The 21,653-nt window shown below is 42.6% G+C and overlaps 2 protein-coding genes across 4 annotated transcripts in view; both read right to left on the bottom strand.

Moving 5' to 3' along the window:
* ZDHHC20 (zinc finger DHHC-type containing 20) overlaps positions 1-3,999 on the bottom strand; it is a 44,804-nt gene extending 40,805 nt beyond the window's left edge. For both annotated transcript variants that reach the window (XM_027884377.1, XM_027884385.1), the window contains exon 1: positions 3,836-3,999. In XM_027884377.1, the coding sequence (XP_027740178.1) occupies positions 3,836-3,953 (118 nt within the window). In that variant the 5' untranslated portion in view covers positions 3,954-3,999. The remainder of the gene's footprint in view (positions 1-3,835) is intronic.
* Positions 4,000-11,386: 7,387 nt separating this feature from the next.
* MICU2 (mitochondrial calcium uptake 2) overlaps positions 11,387-21,653 on the bottom strand; it is a 143,737-nt gene continuing 133,470 nt past the window's right edge. For both annotated transcript variants that reach the window (XM_027884367.1, XM_027884359.1), the window contains exons 9-12: positions 17,799-17,970; positions 17,402-17,510; positions 14,874-15,031; positions 11,387-14,584 (exon numbers count right to left, since the gene is read on the bottom strand). In XM_027884367.1, the coding sequence (XP_027740168.1) occupies positions 14,480-14,584; positions 14,874-15,031; positions 17,402-17,510; positions 17,799-17,970 (544 nt within the window). In that variant the 3' untranslated portion in view covers positions 11,387-14,479. The remainder of the gene's footprint in view (positions 14,585-14,873; positions 15,032-17,401; positions 17,511-17,798; positions 17,971-21,653) is intronic.

The raw sequence follows: 21,653 nt of genomic DNA, 5'->3' as shown, positions 1-21,653 counted from the left end.
AAAATATAGCTCTCACTACAGAAGTAAAGACCTAACCTGAAGAAGATTCTTAGTTATTACCTTTTTTTTTAAAAAAAAAAAATTGAACAGCCAATACACTTTAGTTAAGAACTGCATACAATTCAGCCAAAGCTAATTTTAATTTTTTCTCAGTGCAGAATGCACTACCATAGTCTGCTAGTGTTTTAGCAAAAGGGTAAGCAATAGGCTGGCTTCACCCACAAACTCTGACTCCGTGTGTCAAAACAATGTTTTCTGACCACCCTCTAGCCAGTCTGTATTAGAGCCCCTCACCTACAAAAACAATAGATGGGATAGATAATAAAATACGAGTCAGCCCTAAGTGAAAACACACCACAAGAGAAGCGCTCCACTCTCTCTGGGCATCTGAGAGATGTGGTAAGCAGACACAATCAGTCCAATTCAACAACAGCACAGTATAGCCATTGTTCACAAAAGCGATGTTAAAAGCAAAACATGTTTTGATGACAAGAAAGAACACATGAAATAGTTTTAAACTAACAAAAAAGCTATTTTACAACATCCTTTATGTACTGCTAGGTGTGCTTTCTTGCAAACAAGAGCTCTGGGCAAGTTATGCATGAAAAGAAGAAATAATCTAATAAAAAAGTGTTCATGTTTTTCTACTTCAAAGCACTTAAACCTCTGAATGAGATACTGCCTTGAGCCTTTCGCAGTTCCTTCAGTGTTACACATGTTCACAGATTTTTACGCTCTGCTGACATTTCCTCAACTTACACACATTTGGCTGTTTTCACCTTTCCAATTAGCTTAATAGCTTATTTACCTGATGGATCACAACCACACAGCAACAGTGGTCTAAATAAGCCAGTATTCAACAGCTTCAGAGAGATATAACAATGCTGGCAGTTTGCAAGGGAGGAAAACAACAGACGAGCTCATGAGTCTCCTTTCATCTTATCCATACCAGTTTACAGCCAGTATGTAAGTAATATAATTTAGGGTTATAGAAGAGTCCTAACGAAGTAAATACATACTGGCAGTGAATTACAGAGTAAGACTGATTCCATCAGACACCAAAAGAAAGACATTGAGCAATATGTGAGCATCCCAGCAGAGGAGGGTGGGGCAAGCAGCACAGAAGAAAAACTGAAAGGGAAAAGGGGGATGTGATCAAAGCAGCAGGATCAACTTTACCATCTTCTACTTTATTAAGAATATTTTATGACACTACATTAAGCTCGGCTTCCCACTTGATTTACTAACTGCATGTATATGCTTAACCTTTAATAAATGAGCAAGGACTACAAGGAAGAAAAAAAAACAGGAAGAAGAAACAGTTGAAGAAATAAAGGCCTTCTCTCTTCCTGTTACCTTGCTAGCCTCACATCTTAACAGTTATCTAATCTTGAAGTATAACTTTTGAAGAAGCACTGGTGTCTGTGGGGTTTCAATTTCTCTTTTAGTATTTACTTGAAATTTTCTATTGTGTCTTCTCTTTTCTAAAGCTTCCCTTTATCCATCTCTCTTTAGCAGGCACACATCAGCTTTTACCAAAGCCACAAGCCCTGGTTCATTCTGCACCCGCCCTGTGTGACCATCTGCAGAGACCAGCATCACCTCACTCATCAGCTGTGTGCTGAAGGCACATCCTTGCTCTTCTTCATAGTACATAGTGCAGTCTTCTCAGAACAAATAGAAGATAAGGAGCACTGGGAGAAAGTAAACATACTTGCCAAGAGAAACAGAAAATCCCGTATTCCACTATAAATCCTCTTTATGCTACCTTGAACTCAACTGCAGTGGAAAAGCACACAAAGGAAAAAAAGAACCACAACACCAAAAAGACTGCACAAAAACACAAACCACCTTTCCTCTCCCTTGATGACACGACTTTTTATCAAGAGCGTAAATAAAATTCAATGGATTAAAAACAAACAAAAAACCAACAAAAACCTCCAAACTCACAACAGAAAAAACTCACAGAAAAATAAAATCCTAGGTCATCAAGTATGATTTAGACAAGTAACAACTGTAAAATTCAGTGACAGTGACAGAAGCCATTAAGTAATTTCTTATTAAATTATACCTCTTCTTAATGATCTGTATGTGCAGACGTTAATAAAGCTGATTTGTGTGCAAAAAGCACCAGATGTCTAAAAACTAGATTTATAGATGCAAAAGTTCTCACATGAACAGGAGCCAACCCTTTCAATAATTTTCACACAAATGAAACTCTAACGAACTCAGAAGGGCTCCTTCCAGCTTCTCTATGCTTGCAAAGGAAAAATCATCCATCAGCACCTGGTCCTGACCCACTCTGTGATCAAAACACAAAGCTAGGACTTCAGGAGCTTGAGGTTCTGCTCCCAGTTCAGCCAGAGACCACCTGTGCGACCCTAGGCAAATCTCTTAATCTCTCTGGTTTTGTTCTTTGCTTAAGAGAAAAAATGAATAGCCCTAATCTGCCTTTTGTCATGCTGATCAGACTGTAATGTACAGAAAACCTGGAAAATGTGAGTCTATAACCTAATACAGCCCCTTTCAGGACTACTTCGACAACAACCCATACCTCCAGTATTGAAGATTGTCTTAAACTTGGTTCCAAGTGTTTATAGTTTTAAGCAAGATTTTTGAATACACAGACGTATTTACAACTATCTCTTGTCAACATTTCAGAGTATCTCAGCAAGCATTATTTTACAACTATATCTCTACTATTTAAAGTCCAAGTAACTTTTTGCCTGTGGTTCGTTCATGTTCCAGTCCACATCTTTAAACCCAAAAGGCTGTGAAATAACATAAGCATTCAGAAAAGTTATCAAAAACACTCCTTGCAGAAAAAGAAAAGCAACTGATTACTTCTAATTATCCAAGTATAAAGTATATGCAAATCTTTTATTTCTAGCTTGAAATATCAAAGCACATAGTTTACATAAATAGCAAGTACAAGGACTTACAGATACTATGCATACCTATCTGTAGCTTAAAATAGTTCTTCATAGTTTTACTTTCTTTTTTTTTTTCATTTCAGCTTCCTTACTTAAACATGCCAAATGCTCAATAATATGTTCCTTAGTTTTCCTATGCTGCTTCCAAGTTTTACCAAGTCTCATGAATACCGCACATCACAGTTCCACTCCATATACGCTGCCCAGAGAAAGCCAACATCCTCCCGAACTGAAGTTTCCTCCCGAAGGCAGTAAAGGGTAAATATCACCCTGACCAACACCGGCTGCAAGTCAGATTTATATAAGGACAAGCCCTCGTCCAGAAAGCCTGGGCACAGCCTGACAAAACCCCATAAGCCCTAAATCCTCTCCCCAGCCCGCTTAAGTTGGATGTTTCCAACCTCATTACGCTTCAATGACACTGGGTATCTTAATTAAAGGAGGGAAGGGGAGGGAGGGAAGGACGACTCCTATACACCCATAGGGAGTTATTTGATACATCAGAAAGAAGGATGAACAACACAGAAAGGGGAAACCCCTCCTGGGGAGACACCAGGGGCTGAGCCCTCGAGAGGTGCCTGTCCCCAGAGGAAGCGCCCCGGACCCCCCGCCTGGGCCTCCTTCTCTCCCCCGTTCCCGTCCCTCGCTCCTCCACAGGCGGCCCCGGGCCGGGACCCCGCCGCCATGAGGCGCCTGAGGGCGGGAGGACAACAGGTAAACCCATCCCCGGAGGGAGGGAACGCCCGAGGCAGGGGTCTCCTCCCGCCCGCCTTGCAGGAGAGCCCGGGGCGGGCGCAGAAGGAAGCCAGCCCGCCGGGGCGCAGCGGAGGAGGCGGGCGGCGGAGGGTCCTGCCCGGCCGGGCGGCAGCTCCCGGCGCCCGCCACCCTCCCGGTGCACTCACACACACACAGCTCCACCACGTAGGCGTAGTAGGACCAGGCCACGACCAGGGCGATGAAGGCCACGGGCACCCAAGCCAGCACCCTCTGGCAGCACTTGAGGACGTGGGACGGCGCCATCTTCCCTGCCGGGCACCGCGGCAGCGCCGGCGCTGCGACGGGCGGGCGGCGGCTGCAGCTCCGGCCGCCGCTGCGGAGCCGGCCCCGGGCGGGCCCTGGGCGGGCCGCAGTGGGCGGGAGAGGGGCGGCCCCAGCGCCCGCCACCGCCTCTTTCCCGGGTCCGCCGGAACGTCTCACAGGAGCACACGCGATCGTTAGGGTTGGAAGGGTCCTCTGGAGATCATCCAGTCGAACCCCGCTGCCAGGGCAGGGTCACCTGGAGCAGGTGACACAGGAATGGATCCAGGTAAGTTTTGAATGTCTCCAGAGAGACTCCACGCCCTCCCAGGGCAGCTTGTTCCACTACTCTGCCACCCTCAGTGTAAAGAAGTTCTTCCTCATGTTGAGGTGAAACTTTTTGTGTTTTGATTTATGGCCATTGCTCTTCGTTATGGGCACCACCGAGAAGAGTCTGGCATCTTGGCACCTGCCTGGCATCTGCCTCTTGGCACCTGCCTTTGAGATACTTATCTGCATTAATGAGATCCCTTCTCAGTCTTCTCTGGACTAAACAGGCCCAGCTCCCACCGTCTCTCCTCCCAAGACAGATGCTCCAGTCCCTTTATCATCCGTGTGGTCGTCCGCTGGACCCTCTCCAGTAGCCACTTGTACTGAGGAGCCCAGGACTGGACACGGCACTCCAGCAGAGGGATAGGATCACCTCCTTCGACCCGCTCGCCACACTCTTCCCGATGCACTTCGGGCTCCGGCCCCCATTCTCACGGGAGGGGTGTTCGCCCCGGCCCTAGCCATAAAAGCTGGTCTTTAAGCTCACTTTTGCTCCTCTCCGCGGTCCTGGCCGGGCGGGCGGGTCGGTGTCGGGCATCAAGCTGAGGACGGGTCCGGGCAGTCGTGCCCGGGCGCTGCCGGGCTGCTGCCTCTCCCCGCTCACTGAGCACGTACAGCGCTCAAACAGCCTCTGGTGTGCCTCAAAATGATATTTATTTATAAATAACTTACTGCTATTTGTTTTATTGGCTGTTTTCTGAAGGGCGGTGAGCGCCTGACGGCCGCGACCTCGGCGGGCGCCACCACTGGCGCTGCCTTGCGGAGCCCAGCCTCTCGAGCGCGGGCGTTTCCAAACGCCTGAACTTCTTAGCCTCACTCTGGCAGTGCTATCGGTGGCATCCCGGGGTCGGGACGGCTCCCGCCGTGACCAAAGTCCCCGCTTCCCTCCCGGACCAAGAGGTGTCCGTGCCGGGACCGCCGCCCCGGCGCCGCTCCCGCGGCGCTCTGGCGCCACCTGGCGGCTGCGGGAGGGGCCGCGCGGGGCCGAGCCGGGGCTTGCCCTGCCCAGGGGCAACAGACCCATCCACAGGGATACCGATGATCCATAGGGTACAGACCCGTCCTCGGGGCTACAGATCGGTTCACAGGGCTACAGACCCATCCACAGGGGCACAGACCCATCCACAGGGTCACCACTTTCAGAAATGGTGAATCCCCCACCTTCCAGGGCAACTTATTCCAGTGGCTAACCACTCTTTCAGTGAGAAAAGTATTTGTTCTAATATCTAATCTGAACCTACCCATGCACAATCTAAGGCCATTTTCTCTTGTCCTCACCTGTTGATGAGTTGATAGAAAAAATACTAAGAGGAGCGATCAGGAATTCAGAAGCCTGTGAGCTTTTTTCAGCTCTATCCCTGGAGGTGTTCCAGGCCAGGTTAGATGGGGCCCTGAGCAGCCTGGTCTAATGAATGGTATCCCTTACTGTGGCATGGAGGTTTGAAACTAGATGATCTTAAAGGTCACTCCCAACCCAGCCCATTCTGCAATCCTCTGATCCCGTGAACAGGCAGGAGACACCCCAGCCAAATGGCCAAGCAGCAGCCTCTGCATGTGTGTGAATGTGTGTATGTGTGTGTGTGTGTTCATCTGGGAATCAGAGTAGAGGAATGAAGTGGCGACCTCTGACCCTGAGATGTACAGAATTACTCAGAGTAGGGAGATGTGCCCAGGGACCGTGGAAAGATGGAGATCAGTCTGGGATCAACTCTCAGTGTTTGGGCACGCTTGAACATGGGAGCAGAATCTGGACAGTATGGAAAAGGATTACAAAATTGTATGTAGGGGCTGTTAAAGAAAGGGATTGCAGGAGAGGGAGAGAGCTGATGGAACAACTTGGGTTGTTCTGGTGGAAGAGCCCATTCCCAACGGAGAGTAGTATTGTGAGGGAGGAGCAACTGGCTACACAGACAGCCTCTTGGTTATGGGGCCTAGTCACTCTCTGGAAGTACTGACAAGGGTAGAGCAGTTTGGATTTAATGTGAGCTCTGATAGTCTTGGTCTGATGTGCTGTTTAGCACATTGGGGATATTGTTAAAGTATTCCGGTTCCTCTAATCTCCATTAATTGTGGCATCTGGGGACATGGTTGAGTGGTGAAGATGGCAGTGCCGGGGTTATGATTGGACTTGATGAACTTAGAGGTCTTTTCCAATGTTAATGATTCCATGATTCTGTTTCTTAAAGGTGCCAAAACATGCCACAGCAGCCGGCATGTGTTTTACCTCAAGATCTCATGGGACTTCTAACAGCCTCAAGACAATGGGAAGAGATTTAAATGCTTGGTGTCCAAATAATGAGTACTTGTTAATAGTCCTTTTAGGAGTAACTGGTTTACCTTAGTTTGATACTTGTGGATATTTGTGCATTTAATCATTTAATCGCTGTGTTAGTTTCTTTCTAGTGTATTCGGTGAATAAACATTGTACTCCCCAGGCTGCAATCTAAAGGGAAGGGAGCTGGACCTGAGAAGTAAGGTTACAAAGTGCTTTTACCAAGTCTGTGCTGTGTGTGGGTGGCTGTTACTGTGCACAGGCCCTCCACTTGGCCGTGCTCCCACCAGCTTTCCTGACAAAATCCCATGACCCTTCACAAGAAGCACAATTCCTAACATGAAGACTAAACAGTGCAGTCATGAATAAAAACAGGCTTAGCCAGCAAACGGTTCACCATGCTAGGGAAGATGAGGTGATCCAACATGATGCTCCCTACCCCAGTCTTCCTTGCTGATGCCAATTCCAGTTTCACCCCCAGGGGCATCAGCGGAGCCATGTGCATGATGACATTCCCCCCTTTTTGCATGTGTCCATGCTGAGCTGCAGGAACAGCCACCATGTGTGGTTTGGGTGGTGTCTGATGCTGGCAAAGCTGGAAGCCGTGACATGGCCAGGATTTCAGTTCTGGGTCGGACAGATGCCTTGGATAGGACAGAAAGCCAGTGACAGCTGCATAAACCTAGGACAGGACAGACTATTTTTCACCAGCTATTATCCAGTAACATTTCTGTGCAGTGTTTCCATAATGACAGGAACTGAAGTGAAACTGAATTAAACAAGGACAACATCAAGGTTGTGAGGTGGCAGAGAGGGATTATTTATCCCCAGACAGTCCCCCCTGTTGAGTTATGCTGCATGAGGAGCCTTGGCACAGCTGTCAGGAACTAATATCTTCCACTTCTGAAAGCCACCTGGGATGTCTCTACAAGGACCTCTTGAGAAGAAAACATCTCCTTGGACAGAAGCCAAGCAGGATGAAGGAAACTCTGCTAGAAATCACCAAGGGCCTGTCTGGCTTCAAATGGCTGCAGTGCAGCTTGTGCAAACTCTGCTGCCTCAGATGTGGGGAGGGACAAATGATGACATTTGCAGCAGACTCTGGGAAGCTGAACAGCAACTGAGAATGCTGTATAGGAATGGCTGCTCACCACACTCACACTGGATCCCACAACTGTCAAATAGCAAAAAAAAGTGTCCCCTGTCAATTTTCACATCACACCTCCATTTCTGGCTGCCCACTTGCTTTAGCCACAGAAAAAAAAAAATGCATAAGAGAAGTGAAACATTTCCCTTTGCAGCCTCAGCACCAGTTAGGGTCTATTGCATAGTCTTCCAGATGTTTGTTAGTCGTAGAGCAAGACACTACAAACACTCCAGCTCTTCAGAATTTCTCTCTTTACTATTTAGACCTTATAATCTACAATAATTTAATCTCCTTTTTGCTTCTGTTTTTTTTCCTCTCAAAGTAGCTCATCTTGAATTCCAGGAACATGCAATCCCCAGGCAGAAGCATCGCAACAGCCTCTTAGATGGACACTGATGCAAAATGATCACTTGTCTCATTAGGAATTCTATTTCTTGTAGCATGAGACAAATCAATTTTTTGGAGGCTTCATGTTTCTGATGTAGAAAATAAAACCAACTGAGATTGTGTAAGTATTTGCTCTTCACATTCCAGTAAAGCTCATGTAATCTTGTACGCATTAACTGCAAGTGATTAGTTGCCCTTGTCTGTGTTAGGTCAAATTTATAAATTGTGAAGATACGTTTTTGGTCAAACAGCATTTTGAAAAATTTCATTTTAGCTGTATTGATTTTTTCCTTGCTTTCCTACTTTACTTTTGTTCAGTGATATTCATGTTCCCTAAATTTTTCATTTACTCTAATAGCATTTTGTTTCTTCTAGTAGCTTTGTTTCTTTTAACTTTAGCACCTATAATTTAATTAGTCTCCTTTTCTAAAGATTAGTGGCAATGCATCACATTTTGTTATCCTTTCTTTTCAGTAGAAAATGTAATCATCTACCCTGCTGCTCATCTGCTGTTGCTCTAGGAATTGCCTTCTGTGCATTATTTAAGAGATATACACGTTTTCAGTAATGATTGCTCATTCCAGTAGTATCAGTTTCAAAGTAGATTAAAACACAGGTACCACATAATTTAAAAAAAAAAAAATCTGTTTCAGGAAAAAAAGATATTTTTAAAACACTTTATTGGCAAGTGTTAAATTAAAACAATTGGTTTTCTTGGGGGTGATTTAGAGCTACCAGTTGCTCCATGAGGTAATATTAAAACTGACAAATTTCCTCAAAAGCAGTGGACGTGAGACATACAGTGTTGTGGTGCAACACCTCTGTAGTACATCCTTTCTCCAGGAAATTGCTCATTGGATGGTTCTGATTTCAGAATCTACTTCCATTAGGTCCAAATTCACAACAGTTTTAAAACAGCTCCTTTCTGTTTTCACCCTTCACATAAAATAGCACATCAATGTAACAAAATATGGCCAAATGCAAGTACTTGTATCTGGGGGCCATTAAAAACAATGAAGAAAGGTGGCATTCACAGAGTACAGGTTTAGTCCAGTGAGGTTCGTCTTCTGTGCGCCCTTTGCAGTCACGGAGAACAGCCAGGCCCTCCAGAGGATGTTTCAGAGCAGAGCAGCTAGCTCGTGCCTGAAATCACATGAGAAGAACCCCCGAGGAATATCCCTCCTCCCAGCCTAACAAACCAGTGCGTCTGAAACGTGGCCAACATAATGCCCATCATAAACAGCTCTCTGTGAGGTGCCATGTCCATCCTCCCACAGCCCGTTGCCTTCCATGTTACTTTCACCACCTGATCAGCATGGAAAGGGAGCCCACCCTTGGAGGCAGGAGAGAATCCTAGTATTGTTTAGGTTGGATAAAACTTCTGAGATCATGGAGTCCAACCCAGCATCGCAAAATCCAGCACTAAACCAATGTCCCCAAGTGCCACTGAAAAGACATCTACATGTCTTTTCACTACCTCCAGGGATGGGGACTCAACCACTCCTCTGGGCAACCTATTTCAGAGCTTGACAACCCATTATGTGAAGCAATTTTCCCTAATATCCAACCTAAACTCACACTGGATACACAGGTGGGGAAAAACATGGCTTTTTGCTTTTCAGGGCATGAGGTGTTCTAAAAAGCCTGCAGGTGGGTGCACTGTTGAGCAGGCTGCATGGGAATGCTGGCATGCAGGAGCAGCAGCCTGGCTCCCGAGGACAGTGAGCAGAGAGCTCTGTGCTAGGGCACTCCAGTTAATGAACTGAAAACATTATTAACTAAGCCAGCACCACCAGCCTAATGGAAAATTTGGCTCCACACATGTTGTACAATTTTTAAGATTATTGAGCCAACTAGGAACGGTTTAATCAAAAAAGCCAACAAGAAACCTTCAAATAGCAGGAGAGTGAAGAGACATGCACGTGTTTGCTGATTTATTTTGTGCATGGTCATACTCTCAGGTTTCCTGTCCTGCAAAGGGCTTTCTGCTTCTTCTCGGGTGACATTTTCAGTTGCTCTAGGAGCTTCTGGTGGCCTAAGAGTGTCTGTCTACATCCACCACATTCATCTTCATGCTTCCCTTGTGACCAGCTGTTGTTTTGTCATCTTGGATCTCACAAATAATGACCACAGCATCATTTGGACATGTGTTTTCTGTTTAGAACAACTGAAGATTTTTTTCTGCATTGGAGAAGTTTCCTGAACCAGTTGTGACTGTTTCATAGGAAACATTAAAACTGAAGGCACAAGACATGCTTGCACCCTCCTGTGCGAACTCCTGCTTGAGAAGAAAAGTGTATTTTTAAATTTTGATGTACCTTTTTTAATCCATTTCTATGTTTTAGTCAAAGTATGGTCAGTATACCTGAAATTTATAATACTTCTTCTAAGGAACAGGGTCGTTACCATTCTAGTCCTTTATTGGGCAGTGTTCCTTTTTCATTTTCCACACTGGACACAAAACCACAATGCACAGCCTGGCTTTGTTTATCTGACTGTCATGTTTCTGCTTTGTAAGAAACTGAAGCGTAATCTGTAAACTTTTCAGAGCCAAGACATGGTCTGGTATCTACATCCAAAACTCCATGAGCTCTGAGATACCTGGAAGTCCAGACACATTCCTAAAATGATAAAGACCTTACATATTCTCCACCAAAACTTGAAATTAGGAGAGAACGTGTTGTTCGTCCTTTGGATAACATTTGCTCAACTGACAAGCCAACAGATCCTGATGATACCTGAGTTCAGATCAGGGTGTTTCCAGGCATGATCCGTGGCAACCCACCTGAACTCTGCCATAAGACAATACACCAAAGGAGACGGAGTAATTCAGAGATTTGCTTTTGCTGCAGCAGTATAACACTGTGATAAAGCTTTTCCTTTTCAGTTCTTCTGTGCAAAATGTATACTCCTAATTGTTGTATATTTTTAGGTCAAAACCTGCCAACTTGGTTTGAATCCAGAGGGAGTTTTGCTTTTAGAAAGAGGGTTGTACAAATTAAGTCACCGGAATTAATTTCCAGAAACATTCAATGAGTTTCCGTTAGTTCTAGTATATCACACTGCATTTTTGCTTTCTTTGGAAGTGAAGAATAAATGGTTCTTAAACAAGTATCTTAAACTAAACAAACTGAAACGTATAAAGTATTGTTATGGGGATACAACAATTAAAATTCTATAAATGAGTTATATGCTGTAAATGACTGCACTTGCCCTTGTGTCTCCTTCTGAAATACATTAAATCAACTTTTGAGACTTCTTCAATGTGCAATGTATGCGCTTTATTCCACGTGTGGTAAATTTTTTAGAAAAATCCATTTTATTTAGTTTTTCTATATATTTCTGTTCAGAGGATGAGTTTCTAATTTTAAAAGAGTCATAGTTGATATGTTTAGTAGATTGGCAGCTGGCATAAACTTTTAACAAAACTGTGTTGTGTAATGGTGGCACACAGGTTGCAAATACCACACAGTGACTAAAAGGAACTAAAACACTGAACACTAAAACTACGATGCATTCTTTAAAAGACAATGTTTATCTAAACACTTGCATAAAGAGCTCTTTCAATTAAAGATATAAAAAATGAGAAATTCCTTTAAGACTGTTTTATAAAGCATTTTAGTTAAGACAAATAACAATAAACTAGAAATTAAACACAGGCCTCTTCAAGCCTGATGGAAAAGTCATCCTTGGCCTTCGAAGAAGTTCCTTCCTGGCTGCACTTTCAGGGTAACTTCTGAAAATGATTCATAACTCTATTTTAATTCTTAATCAATCTTTTAATTTCTTTTTTTTTTTTAAACTACAGACATAAAATTAATTTAAACAACAAGCATATCTCTTTGCTTTTTCCTCTGAACTTGACACCAAAGCTTCTGATAAAAAATAAAACTTGAAATCCCATTTTTAGTAACTGCTGAAAGCACATACTGCTCATTGCACAAACCAAGATACAAATGAGTACTGAGGAATCAAACTTCTAGATACACTAAAGCTAAATGAGCTGATTTTTCCAAAAGAAAACCAAACAACTTCTAAGAAGCAAGTAATTAGTAAACAAAGGAAACCACAAAACCAATAACAAACATTATAAACCTATTAACTTCACACAGACTAAAATGTTGAAGAATAATCTCCATTCCAAAGTAATAACGATTTGCCAAAATATTAACAGCAACAAATAAAAGGTAGCCTTGCATTAAAGTCAGAGCTGGCACAAAGCACACTTAGGGGGAACACACACACACACACACACACACACACACACACAGAGTTGTGAAGTTCTTTCTCAGTTGTGTCCTATTTTTGATTATTTGGTGATGCACAGCTGGCTGCAGTGCTGTGGTGCCAGTGCCCCTGCCCCAGCTTTGCTCCCGTTAGCTACCTCTTAGTCTTAGCTCCCATCATCAGAAGCAACAAGCAACTTCCAAACACACAAAGTAAACCACCCATCTGATATTTTCCTGCATGAGTTCAGTTTGAGAGGAGGGGGCTGAGGTGTAGCAGTAGCATTTGGATTGTTTCCAAATTGTTTATTTCATTTGGATTGTTTCCAGGGGGAAAAGGGATCCTTGGCGGTCACTGGTGCCTGATCTTCTAGCCAGTCTCAGTATGCCCCCACAGACATGCTCTCGTTCTGGGTCCATGTCCAAAGATGACAGGAATACAAGCATTTTCCCTCTAACACTATTTAAATCAAAGCTCCAAGCTGAGGCCGTGGACGGAAGAGGTGCTTTGCTGGCTTCTTGCTCCGTTCCTTTGGAGACCACCATGCCGAGGCTCACGCAGCAGGGCTTCTCCTCAGCACAAAGCTGCCTGACAGCTACCAACACACCAAACACACTCTCTGTAATCTCAGTACACCTTAGGTGGGATCTTTTCGGCATCCCAGTGCATCCTCTCCTGTCCCTCCTCCGAGTGAAGGCTGCTCTGACGTCTTATCTATCATAGAAGCTTCCCCTTTTTTCAAAAGGGGATTTTGGATTTCCCACCAAAATCCAAAGAAATCACAACAAAACACTTCCTGTTGAGCTTATTTACAACTTTGAGAGCAACATATGCAAAAAAGGAGTGGATACTTCCTCACTGACTGGTGAGATTTCTTGGTTGTTTCTCATGAGACGTTTCCCTAGTTCACCTTTTGTGTCTATTATCTCTGTTATCACAAACCTGTCTTGAAGATTAAGCTCTCACCCCAGCCAAGACAAGTCAGACAACTGAGAGGTGGAAAGAGGAAGAACCTTTACAGATAAGTCTATCTCCCATACATAGTAGCCAAGCAGGAAGAGTGATTTGGACCTGGGACTTTTGGCTCCTGAAACTGCAAGAAAAACAAAACGTGTAACATGCACACCTGTGTACACAGAGATGCACATTACCTTATAGCTAAAAAATGTTCATCTGTAATTGCTAAATGTTAGTTTTGATTTGTTCCTTGTTTTGCTGTTTAAGATCTTAGGTCTAACTTTGCATTTGGAGTAACAAACATTTGTATTTACTTTTTCATTGGACTCATTATTCCCCCAACACTTGTTTATTATAACCTTGAATTCCTGAGATACTGCAGCATTCCCTGTCACAACCTTTAGTAAGATAAAGCAACTATTTGTTACACATTCATCTTCCACAATAAAATTAAGAGTAAAATAGTTATGAGTCAAATTGTAGCTACCACTCTCTATGATAGAAAGAGGATTTTTGCTTCTCATTTTTAGTATTTGTTGAAGAGGCCTGAGAGAGTCAATGCACATTCATTGATCAATGTACAACTTTTAAAGCCTGCGCCAACAGTCTTGTACTTCCAGTTTAATCGTCATGATTAATCGTCATGAAGGCAGACAAACCAGACATCCACACAGGATCTGGTGGAATCAGGCACCAGGAACCTGCACATGAATAGATCACAATAATGAGAGATTGAACCATGTGAATTTTCCTTTTTTATACAGGATAATTTGAATTAAAACATGTTGTGCCAGTGATTTTGCCTTTTGGATCTCTGCCCTTGCCAGAGAAGGAGAACTGCTGTGCTAGTGGCTAACTGAGATGATGTCCACTCCTTCAACAGGAGATGATACTACTGCTATGATGTTCCTGCCTGGGGCCACTATTAAATCCTGTGTATTCTGTGCCCCACAGTGCAGGGTCAGAGTCCACAAAGCAGTAAATGGCATTATTACCTAGAACAAGAGTGCTTCCCTATGGAGTGATAATAGTTCTGTAAACCAAACTGATTGCACTGGAACTGGATAATAAGATTATTGCATTAGAGTCTGGGTTGATTAAACTTTAACTATGGTTAAAAAAGGAGTATTTTTGATTCAGCTATTATGTAAACAGGACAGACAAACTCCTCTAAATAACAACACTTATAACAAAAGAACAATGGACGCTTTAAAAAGGACTTTTCCCAGTTTGCTTCCACACTTCTTTGGCGCCTTTAATGCTTTCTCTTTTCACACACTTCCAGTAACCTTGAATGCCTTGCTGGTGCGGTACCTGTTAATAAAGTTAAAGTGTGTTTAGCATTTACACATAAAAGACTCCCATTCCTAGATTATGTAAATACAATATGTAATGCTGTGCTGCTGCTTCCGTAGTTCACATGTGTAATAACAAGTTCTTGGTGGCAGCACTCCTCCCAGATTCATTTGTAGTAAGGAATATCTAGTTTAAAATATATATATTTTTTTCTATCCATTAACTCTACTTCTGTTTCTACAAGCGTTTACAAGATAGTTGTAGCAATTGTCTGTGGTATTTAAAAACAATTAAGTCAGCTTGTTACCCTCAAACCTCGATGAATTCGGTTCCTCAGGACTCCAAGAAACTCGCTGTGGCTGAGGCAGTCATCTCCATCAAGATCAAAAATCTTGAAGATGGTATCCAGAACATTATCCGAGAGTTCTTGTCCCGTTGCCACCTTCACTGCCCTCTTGAACTCAGCTAGTAAAGACATAATATTATACCATAGGTGACTGTGAACTTGTTAAGAAAATGAAAAGCACATAAATATCAGGATTCTGTACAATTTACAATGTCTCTCCTAAGTGGACAATTTGGGATGTGAACTACTAAGCTATTAGGAGGTCTCAGTTCATGTGTTCTTGAGCTTGCTTCATCTTCTGTAACACTACCTTTATTAACTTTATGATAAACTTTTGAAATGCACTACTTCTCAAGCAAGAGCAATAATTTTTTTCTAGAAATAGCTGCATGCTAAAAACTTAAATATTTTGGCTGCTACCTGTGCATAGGGATGATAAGTGTTTGCCTCTCTACGATCTCATTAAAACCCCTACCATTTTATCTCAAACCGGTTTCATGCCAATTCATTCTGCAAGAAAACTTCTCCTCAGAGAACATTATTTTATGAGATGCTTCACCTCAACCAAAAATCTCCTCAGCTACTCTGTAGAAACACAGACCATCAAATGGTCAACATGCTTCTTACAGCAGTTCTGGTTTTTGAAGAAGTAGGCTACCTTCTCTTAAATGATGGTTGAAGAGTTTATGAGGATTTGTGGCAGAAAAAGCCATCACACCTCTCTGAAGATCTACTTTTGTCTTCAACTTTTTTGCCTCTCTCACTGCCATGTGCCCTACAGAAATAACCCACTCTCCCCACTTTTGGTGTACAGAATTTGGAGTTTTGACTCAAGGAAGATGATGAAATATAGGGATGCTGTAAAACAGCAGATTGTAAGAGTGAAAGGACTGTTGCTTATTATAGTAAACACAATCCCAACATATGAACTGGTTCCATTTCTGAAGGCATCATGAAAGTGTGAATTTCAAGAAGAGACTGGAGGTTATTAAAGTACAGCAGTATTGTAGATTATAACAGCAAATTGTCCAATGAAGTCATAAATATAGTATTAACATGGTTCTGCTTTCAGAAACCAGTGCTTTTTATAGATAGTGCTATAAATATGATTAGTACTGAAGCTTACTATAGGAAATAGCATTCATAACTTAGCTCTCATCTTTGTCTCTTTCAACAATGCCTAATGTAATAAATGTAGAATTTACAGTTGCTTTAAATAAAATTTAATTGAAAATCCTTTTGCAAGAGGATATACCACAATTTGAAAAGGACATGACATACTGGATGATTATAGCAGAGTCTTAATTTTGTCTTTTGAAACATGTTAACTGTTTAATTTCTTGATGCTAAAGTCAAATCCAGGCATAGCAATGTACTTTTTTTGAATATAACAAGAAATGAAAAAAGGAGAAAGATCTACAACAGTGGAGTATAATAATCAAGAAGGGCCACCTTATCCAGGAGAAAAGATGAGTTGGGAACTCAGAAGAAAAAAAAGTCTAGAATAAAAAAGAAGGACTAAATCACTGTCTTATTTCTAGATCAGTATTCATATGTGTGTGAATACGCACATGTACACACATGCAAACAGCAAGACAAAGAATTTAGTGAGATTCAGGAAAGGATTAGAGATGTAGAAATGTAACACCTGTGAGTTACCTCAGCATCTGACTGCTTTTGATCACAATGTGGTTCAGTGCATAAACAGAGTCATAACTGCTTATTGGTTAGGAATGAGTTTTTACAGGGAAAAACTTTCAGAGTCAACACTAGCTGATGGCCTCATTATCCTTTGGCACTTAAAAATGGGATACTCAACAGAGTAACTGAGTTAAACTCTTGCATCTCACTTATGACTATTATTTCACCATTAATTGACCCTCTTTCCTCTACACTCTTTGTATGCCTTGTGCAAATAAAATCTGTCTCCCACCACAGAAGAAAAATGTTGTTAAACCAGACTGAGGAGAAGCCATGAATTCAGCTGGAACAGAAGCAGCACATGATGGAAGAAAAGAAGCTGAGGGAGCTGGGAAGACCAGAAGTGTAAGGGGGGGAATCTTGCTCCAGCCTTCAACTGCCTTAAAGGGGTTATAGAGTAGACAGTGCCTCATTTTCTCAAGGGTGCACAGAGGTAAGACACAATCATTGTAAGATGCAGCAAGGGTTTGACACAGAAGAGGAAAATCTCCACGATGAGAGTAGTTAAGCTCTAGAACAGTCACCCAGAGAGGCCACAGAAGTGAAACTTCCTGAAGGCTGGACTAACTAGTCAGATGAAAGTCAGAAGTTGTAAATCCCACAGTTTTGGTCTTTTTTGGTTCAAATTCCATCCAAGCACCTCTCTCTCAAGAATATGTAATTCTCCTGCTGCCTTCTGATCTCTCTCTCACGTTTTTTTCACATGAGCCCACCAAATATGAATTCCATAAAAAAATGCATTTTTTTTTCTTTTAAAAAAACCCAAACCAAAGGTGTACAGCACTTACCCCGTTTCACAGGACGATTGGCTACAGTAAACATCTGCATGGCGATGGAAAAGTCTTCCAGGTTATTTGTAAACTTGCAGAAAGTCTTGAATTCTTCCAAGCTGATGTTCTAGAGTATCACAGAATTCAGGTGATATATAATGAATAATACATTCAAATCCCGATAAATCTATTTCATTAAATCAGGTGGGAGTTAGTGTTTAGGTGCGATTGCCTACTCATTGTCAGTACTTGCACTTCTCAGCTGGCAAATCATCAGTTCCTATTTGCATAAAATTCAAGGGCTGCACTAACTCATTTGTTCAGTAGTTACCTTATGAGATACTCACAATCAAATGAAAACAAGTACATACAAAGAAGGAAGCAAAACAAAGCAGAGCAAGCTTTGGGTACCAACCTCTCCCGCCTCAATTCTGTCTTTCACATTCTGCCAGTAAATTTCATTGTTTTCCTCATCAGTGAAGTACAGCAACCATGCCGCAAAGTCTTCTTTTCTCATGACGTTCAAACCCTTTGAAAACTTTATGAATTCCATTTCTTGGACTTCCGTTTGCAGATTTTCCATGAACCTGTAAGTGTCAGCAGATATCATCCAACCGTTTATATCCGCATCACTGTATCACTACACTACCTCGGCTACTAAATGCAGTAGACAGTAACTCTGAACTAGAGACGCACCAACACTGTTGTTTAAAACACCGCTGCTTTGATATTAGTGGCGCGTGTGGATTAATTCCCAGGGCTGCATTTCCAGAGCGGGACCAGCAGGGCACGCTCTCGGCCCGCACAGGTGGCTGCCGCCAGGAGAACTTGCCGATGTCATCTAGTTTTTACCAATGTTTAAAAAGGCACTGATAAGGAGATAAAGTAACTGGTAAGGCAGCAGCATAATGAATGGATGAAAAGGGACATGGTAACTAAAGGCCTGACACATGATTTATGAGATTTCATATTAATAGGAGAGGAATGACAAGGTTGGAAAGTGCCTAGAAAGATGAGGCCCTAATAATCACCAAGGTGAAAGAAAAGAGAAAACTTGAAATCATCACTGCAGGAGAAGATGACTGAAAGCCTCAAAGATTATAATTGCATACAGAGGTTTGGCAAATCAATTCTGCACTCACTAGAGGATGGATTAGAGAGGATTATAATTCACATGTACAGAGTTCAGAAGAGCAGAGAAAATGATGTTGCAGGAAGGTGAGAAGAGAACTGGCTGAAAAAAGAAAGGGTGAACATCAAGGTTTTTCAGAGATACCCATTCATTTGGGAAGAAAAGAAAAAGTATCACAAGAAGCAAGTACAGGTACATAGCTGGAACTGTAAGGAGAGTTGGGGCTTTGAGTTTCCCCAGTTTGGGCTACATGGCCATTAATTATTCTCATTAATTCCCATTAATTTATTCTGGCTAATATTAATTTTGAAAAAGCAAAAAACAATACTGTGTGATCCATTTGATAACTTCCACGTCAGAAATGGGGCAATCCAAAAACAAGCAACGTTTTTTAAATAAAGGCTTTTTAAAAACAGTGGTGCTTGCCAGAATTAGTATTTTGAAAGAGTCCTGCTTTATTGAGTTGCAGAAATTATTGACAGGAGAGAATGAAATACTCCTACACTGGGACGAAGCAATTAGTTGGAGAAGAGGACAGCTAAGGAAGGGTCTATGTAGCCAATACCAGCAGAGGCTCATTTGCTCATTAGTGTTTGCACGGCCTCACTGGGTTTGAATTCTTTCCCTTGAAATTAAGGCATTTTAGTCCACACAGCTATCTTTAGTTCTTTAATGAGATCACTTGGACAATTAGTAGCTCGAAGCTCTGTGAAGTCTGTAAGGGCTTAGCTGAAGACTGCTGTTGTGGCATAAGTGCTCTCTCTTGTATTTTATCTTCTAATCGGTAGAGCTGCATGTGCAAATGAAGGGCAAACAAATGCTTCACAGCTCAGGACATGCAGGTAAAATGAAAGCCTTATAGCGGAGATGATTTTAAGTTTCAGGCTAGAGTTTAATTAGGGTAATACTGAGGGGGGTACAACATGGTCTCGCATTTTATACATGCATTTTTCTAGTCTAGTAAAGGGGGGTTACAAGATTCTCACAGTATAGTCAAACACTACGGTATACTCCTCCAGAGTCAACCTTAAGACCTGACACACTTTCAACTCCCCCGACTCTCCCTCTCACAAGGAGATGAAACACCAGAGGACCAGTTAGAGCCACTAGTGTGAGCGGGCAGCCCCTTGTCTTGCAGACCAGCGAGAGCTGACTTCCACAGCTGGCACTCTTCTCTTTTCAAACCCAGCTCCTCTCTTTGTAACTCATGAGGACACCGTCTCTGGCCACCACTGCAGTCAGCATGTGCCGGGGGAGACCAACCCGGCTGCAAGTGTTGGCACAAGTGGCCCTGCTGCACCCACAGCTTGCAACAGTCCCCCCAGGTGCTGGGAAGGGAGGCTGAGGTGCAGGGGGAGAGAACAGCATGGACCTGGCACGTGGACCAGGCATGGAGCCAGTCCAGCAGAGACTGACTAGGGCCACTTGGCTGCATTTTGAGAGTGGCCATCACGGGTAAGGAGTAGGTGGCATCTGGGATGTGTGGCTTGTACTTAGCTGGAAATCACTGTGCTGAACAGTATCTTTGAGTGTAGTTTCTAAGCCTTGTAATGTCTGGTCTGGGGGAAGAGAACTGCTGAAAATGAGGTCCCTTACAGAAATATGCCTAAAACCTGGATATGGGGAAACAAGACACTAAGTTTTATTTTCTTGATTTTAATCTATGAAAGGTAGATACATTTTGTAACAGACCTAAGGTCTCGAGTCTTGAGCTATTTATCCTGGGGAGCTAACTGTCACTCATTTGCTTTACTGGTCAGTAGCCACAGGTGATGACACAGAAACATACTCTTCCACCTTTTCTGAATATTGCATTTCCTTAAGTAGAAAAGCCTTGGTGACCTGCCCTCTAGCCAGACCCAATAAAGGCAGGAGAGCTGAAAGATCAATCACTTCTACAAGATAAGGAAGGAGCAGGTGGCCCACCAAGCTGCACACATCAGCCAGCTGAAAGGGGCAGGAAAGCCAGAGCAGAAAGTGAAGGTTTTGGCTGTGGCATTTTTGACATGCTCTCGGTTCTTCACCCTCTTCTAATCAAAGTTCATTTCAACTTGTAGGCTTGGTCCTGGCAAGCCAGAGTGGGAAGATTTTCTGCTGTATCAAATGCTACTCAGAGTATGAGCTGAAATGTGCAATTTAAAATTTATATGATAGTTCCTCATATTAAAAAAATTAAAATACTGTGAATCATCGCATCAGCATTCTAGGTCATTCTTATTCCCAGATGTGAGAGTTAAAAATCCTAATGAGCTTTTTTTCAAGTGAAAGTTATTATAAGTTATTAAAAATAACTTTCTGGTTAGGAAGTAAAACTTGATACATAAATGTCAAGACACCACTAGGGATACTTGCTTTTATATCTTCTGGATTGCAGTGCAATGAGTTTCAGCTGGAAAATCCTCAAAAATTTATCCAGATATTAGGAAAAACAAGCATAGGAATGAAATCCTCTCTCCCAAAGTCAGTGGGAATTTGACTGGGAACATTGAAGGGAGTCAGAATTCAACAACAGGATTCTGATTGTAGATCTGCTCTACAATTAAAAAATAATTACACTGGGAATACTCTTATGTTGGTTGAAAATAAAAGCAAACCCTAAGTTTCCAAATAAAAAGGAAAGGCAAACCATAAATTTATAAGATGGGGAAAAGGCTGAGAACAGACAGTACTTTCTTTAAGATAACCCGTTTTATGCACGCTCTCTAAAACACCCACATTGAAGGCCAATGGCCAAATTCCTTATCGTGCTACAACAGCATCCAGAAACCTTATCAGGACTTATCCCTCATTTTGTAATGTGCTCTACTATAGAAAGAGGGAGTCTCTCAAGCCTTTTGGCAACTCAGCTTAATGGTGTTAAAGCTCCACAAATAGAAGTGAAAATGTAATAAAAGCAGGGAGACCTCAGGAATGCAGCTATTCCCCCTCCAGACGGAGAAGTGCTACCATTGTATTCTTTACCAAACACAAAACAGTAGAATGACACACTAAAGGAAATGTTTCCACCTCTTGACCATAACAGTCTATGCAGAGCTTTAACACTCTAGTACGGATCTGACCAGTTCTTGTCGTGCTGATTTGTAGGAAGGAAACTTAACAACAGAGATAGTGGTGGACATAACACCCCTGCATTTATAG

This window comes from Empidonax traillii, unplaced genomic scaffold, assembly GCF_003031625.1.
Source record: "Empidonax traillii isolate 1590-97213 ecotype Southwest subspecies unplaced genomic scaffold, ASM303162v1 scaffold9:size3134949, whole genome shotgun sequence".
Classification (NCBI taxonomy): domain Eukaryota; kingdom Metazoa; phylum Chordata; class Aves; order Passeriformes; family Tyrannidae; genus Empidonax; species Empidonax traillii.
This window is presented reverse-complemented; position numbering and strand designations above follow the sequence as displayed.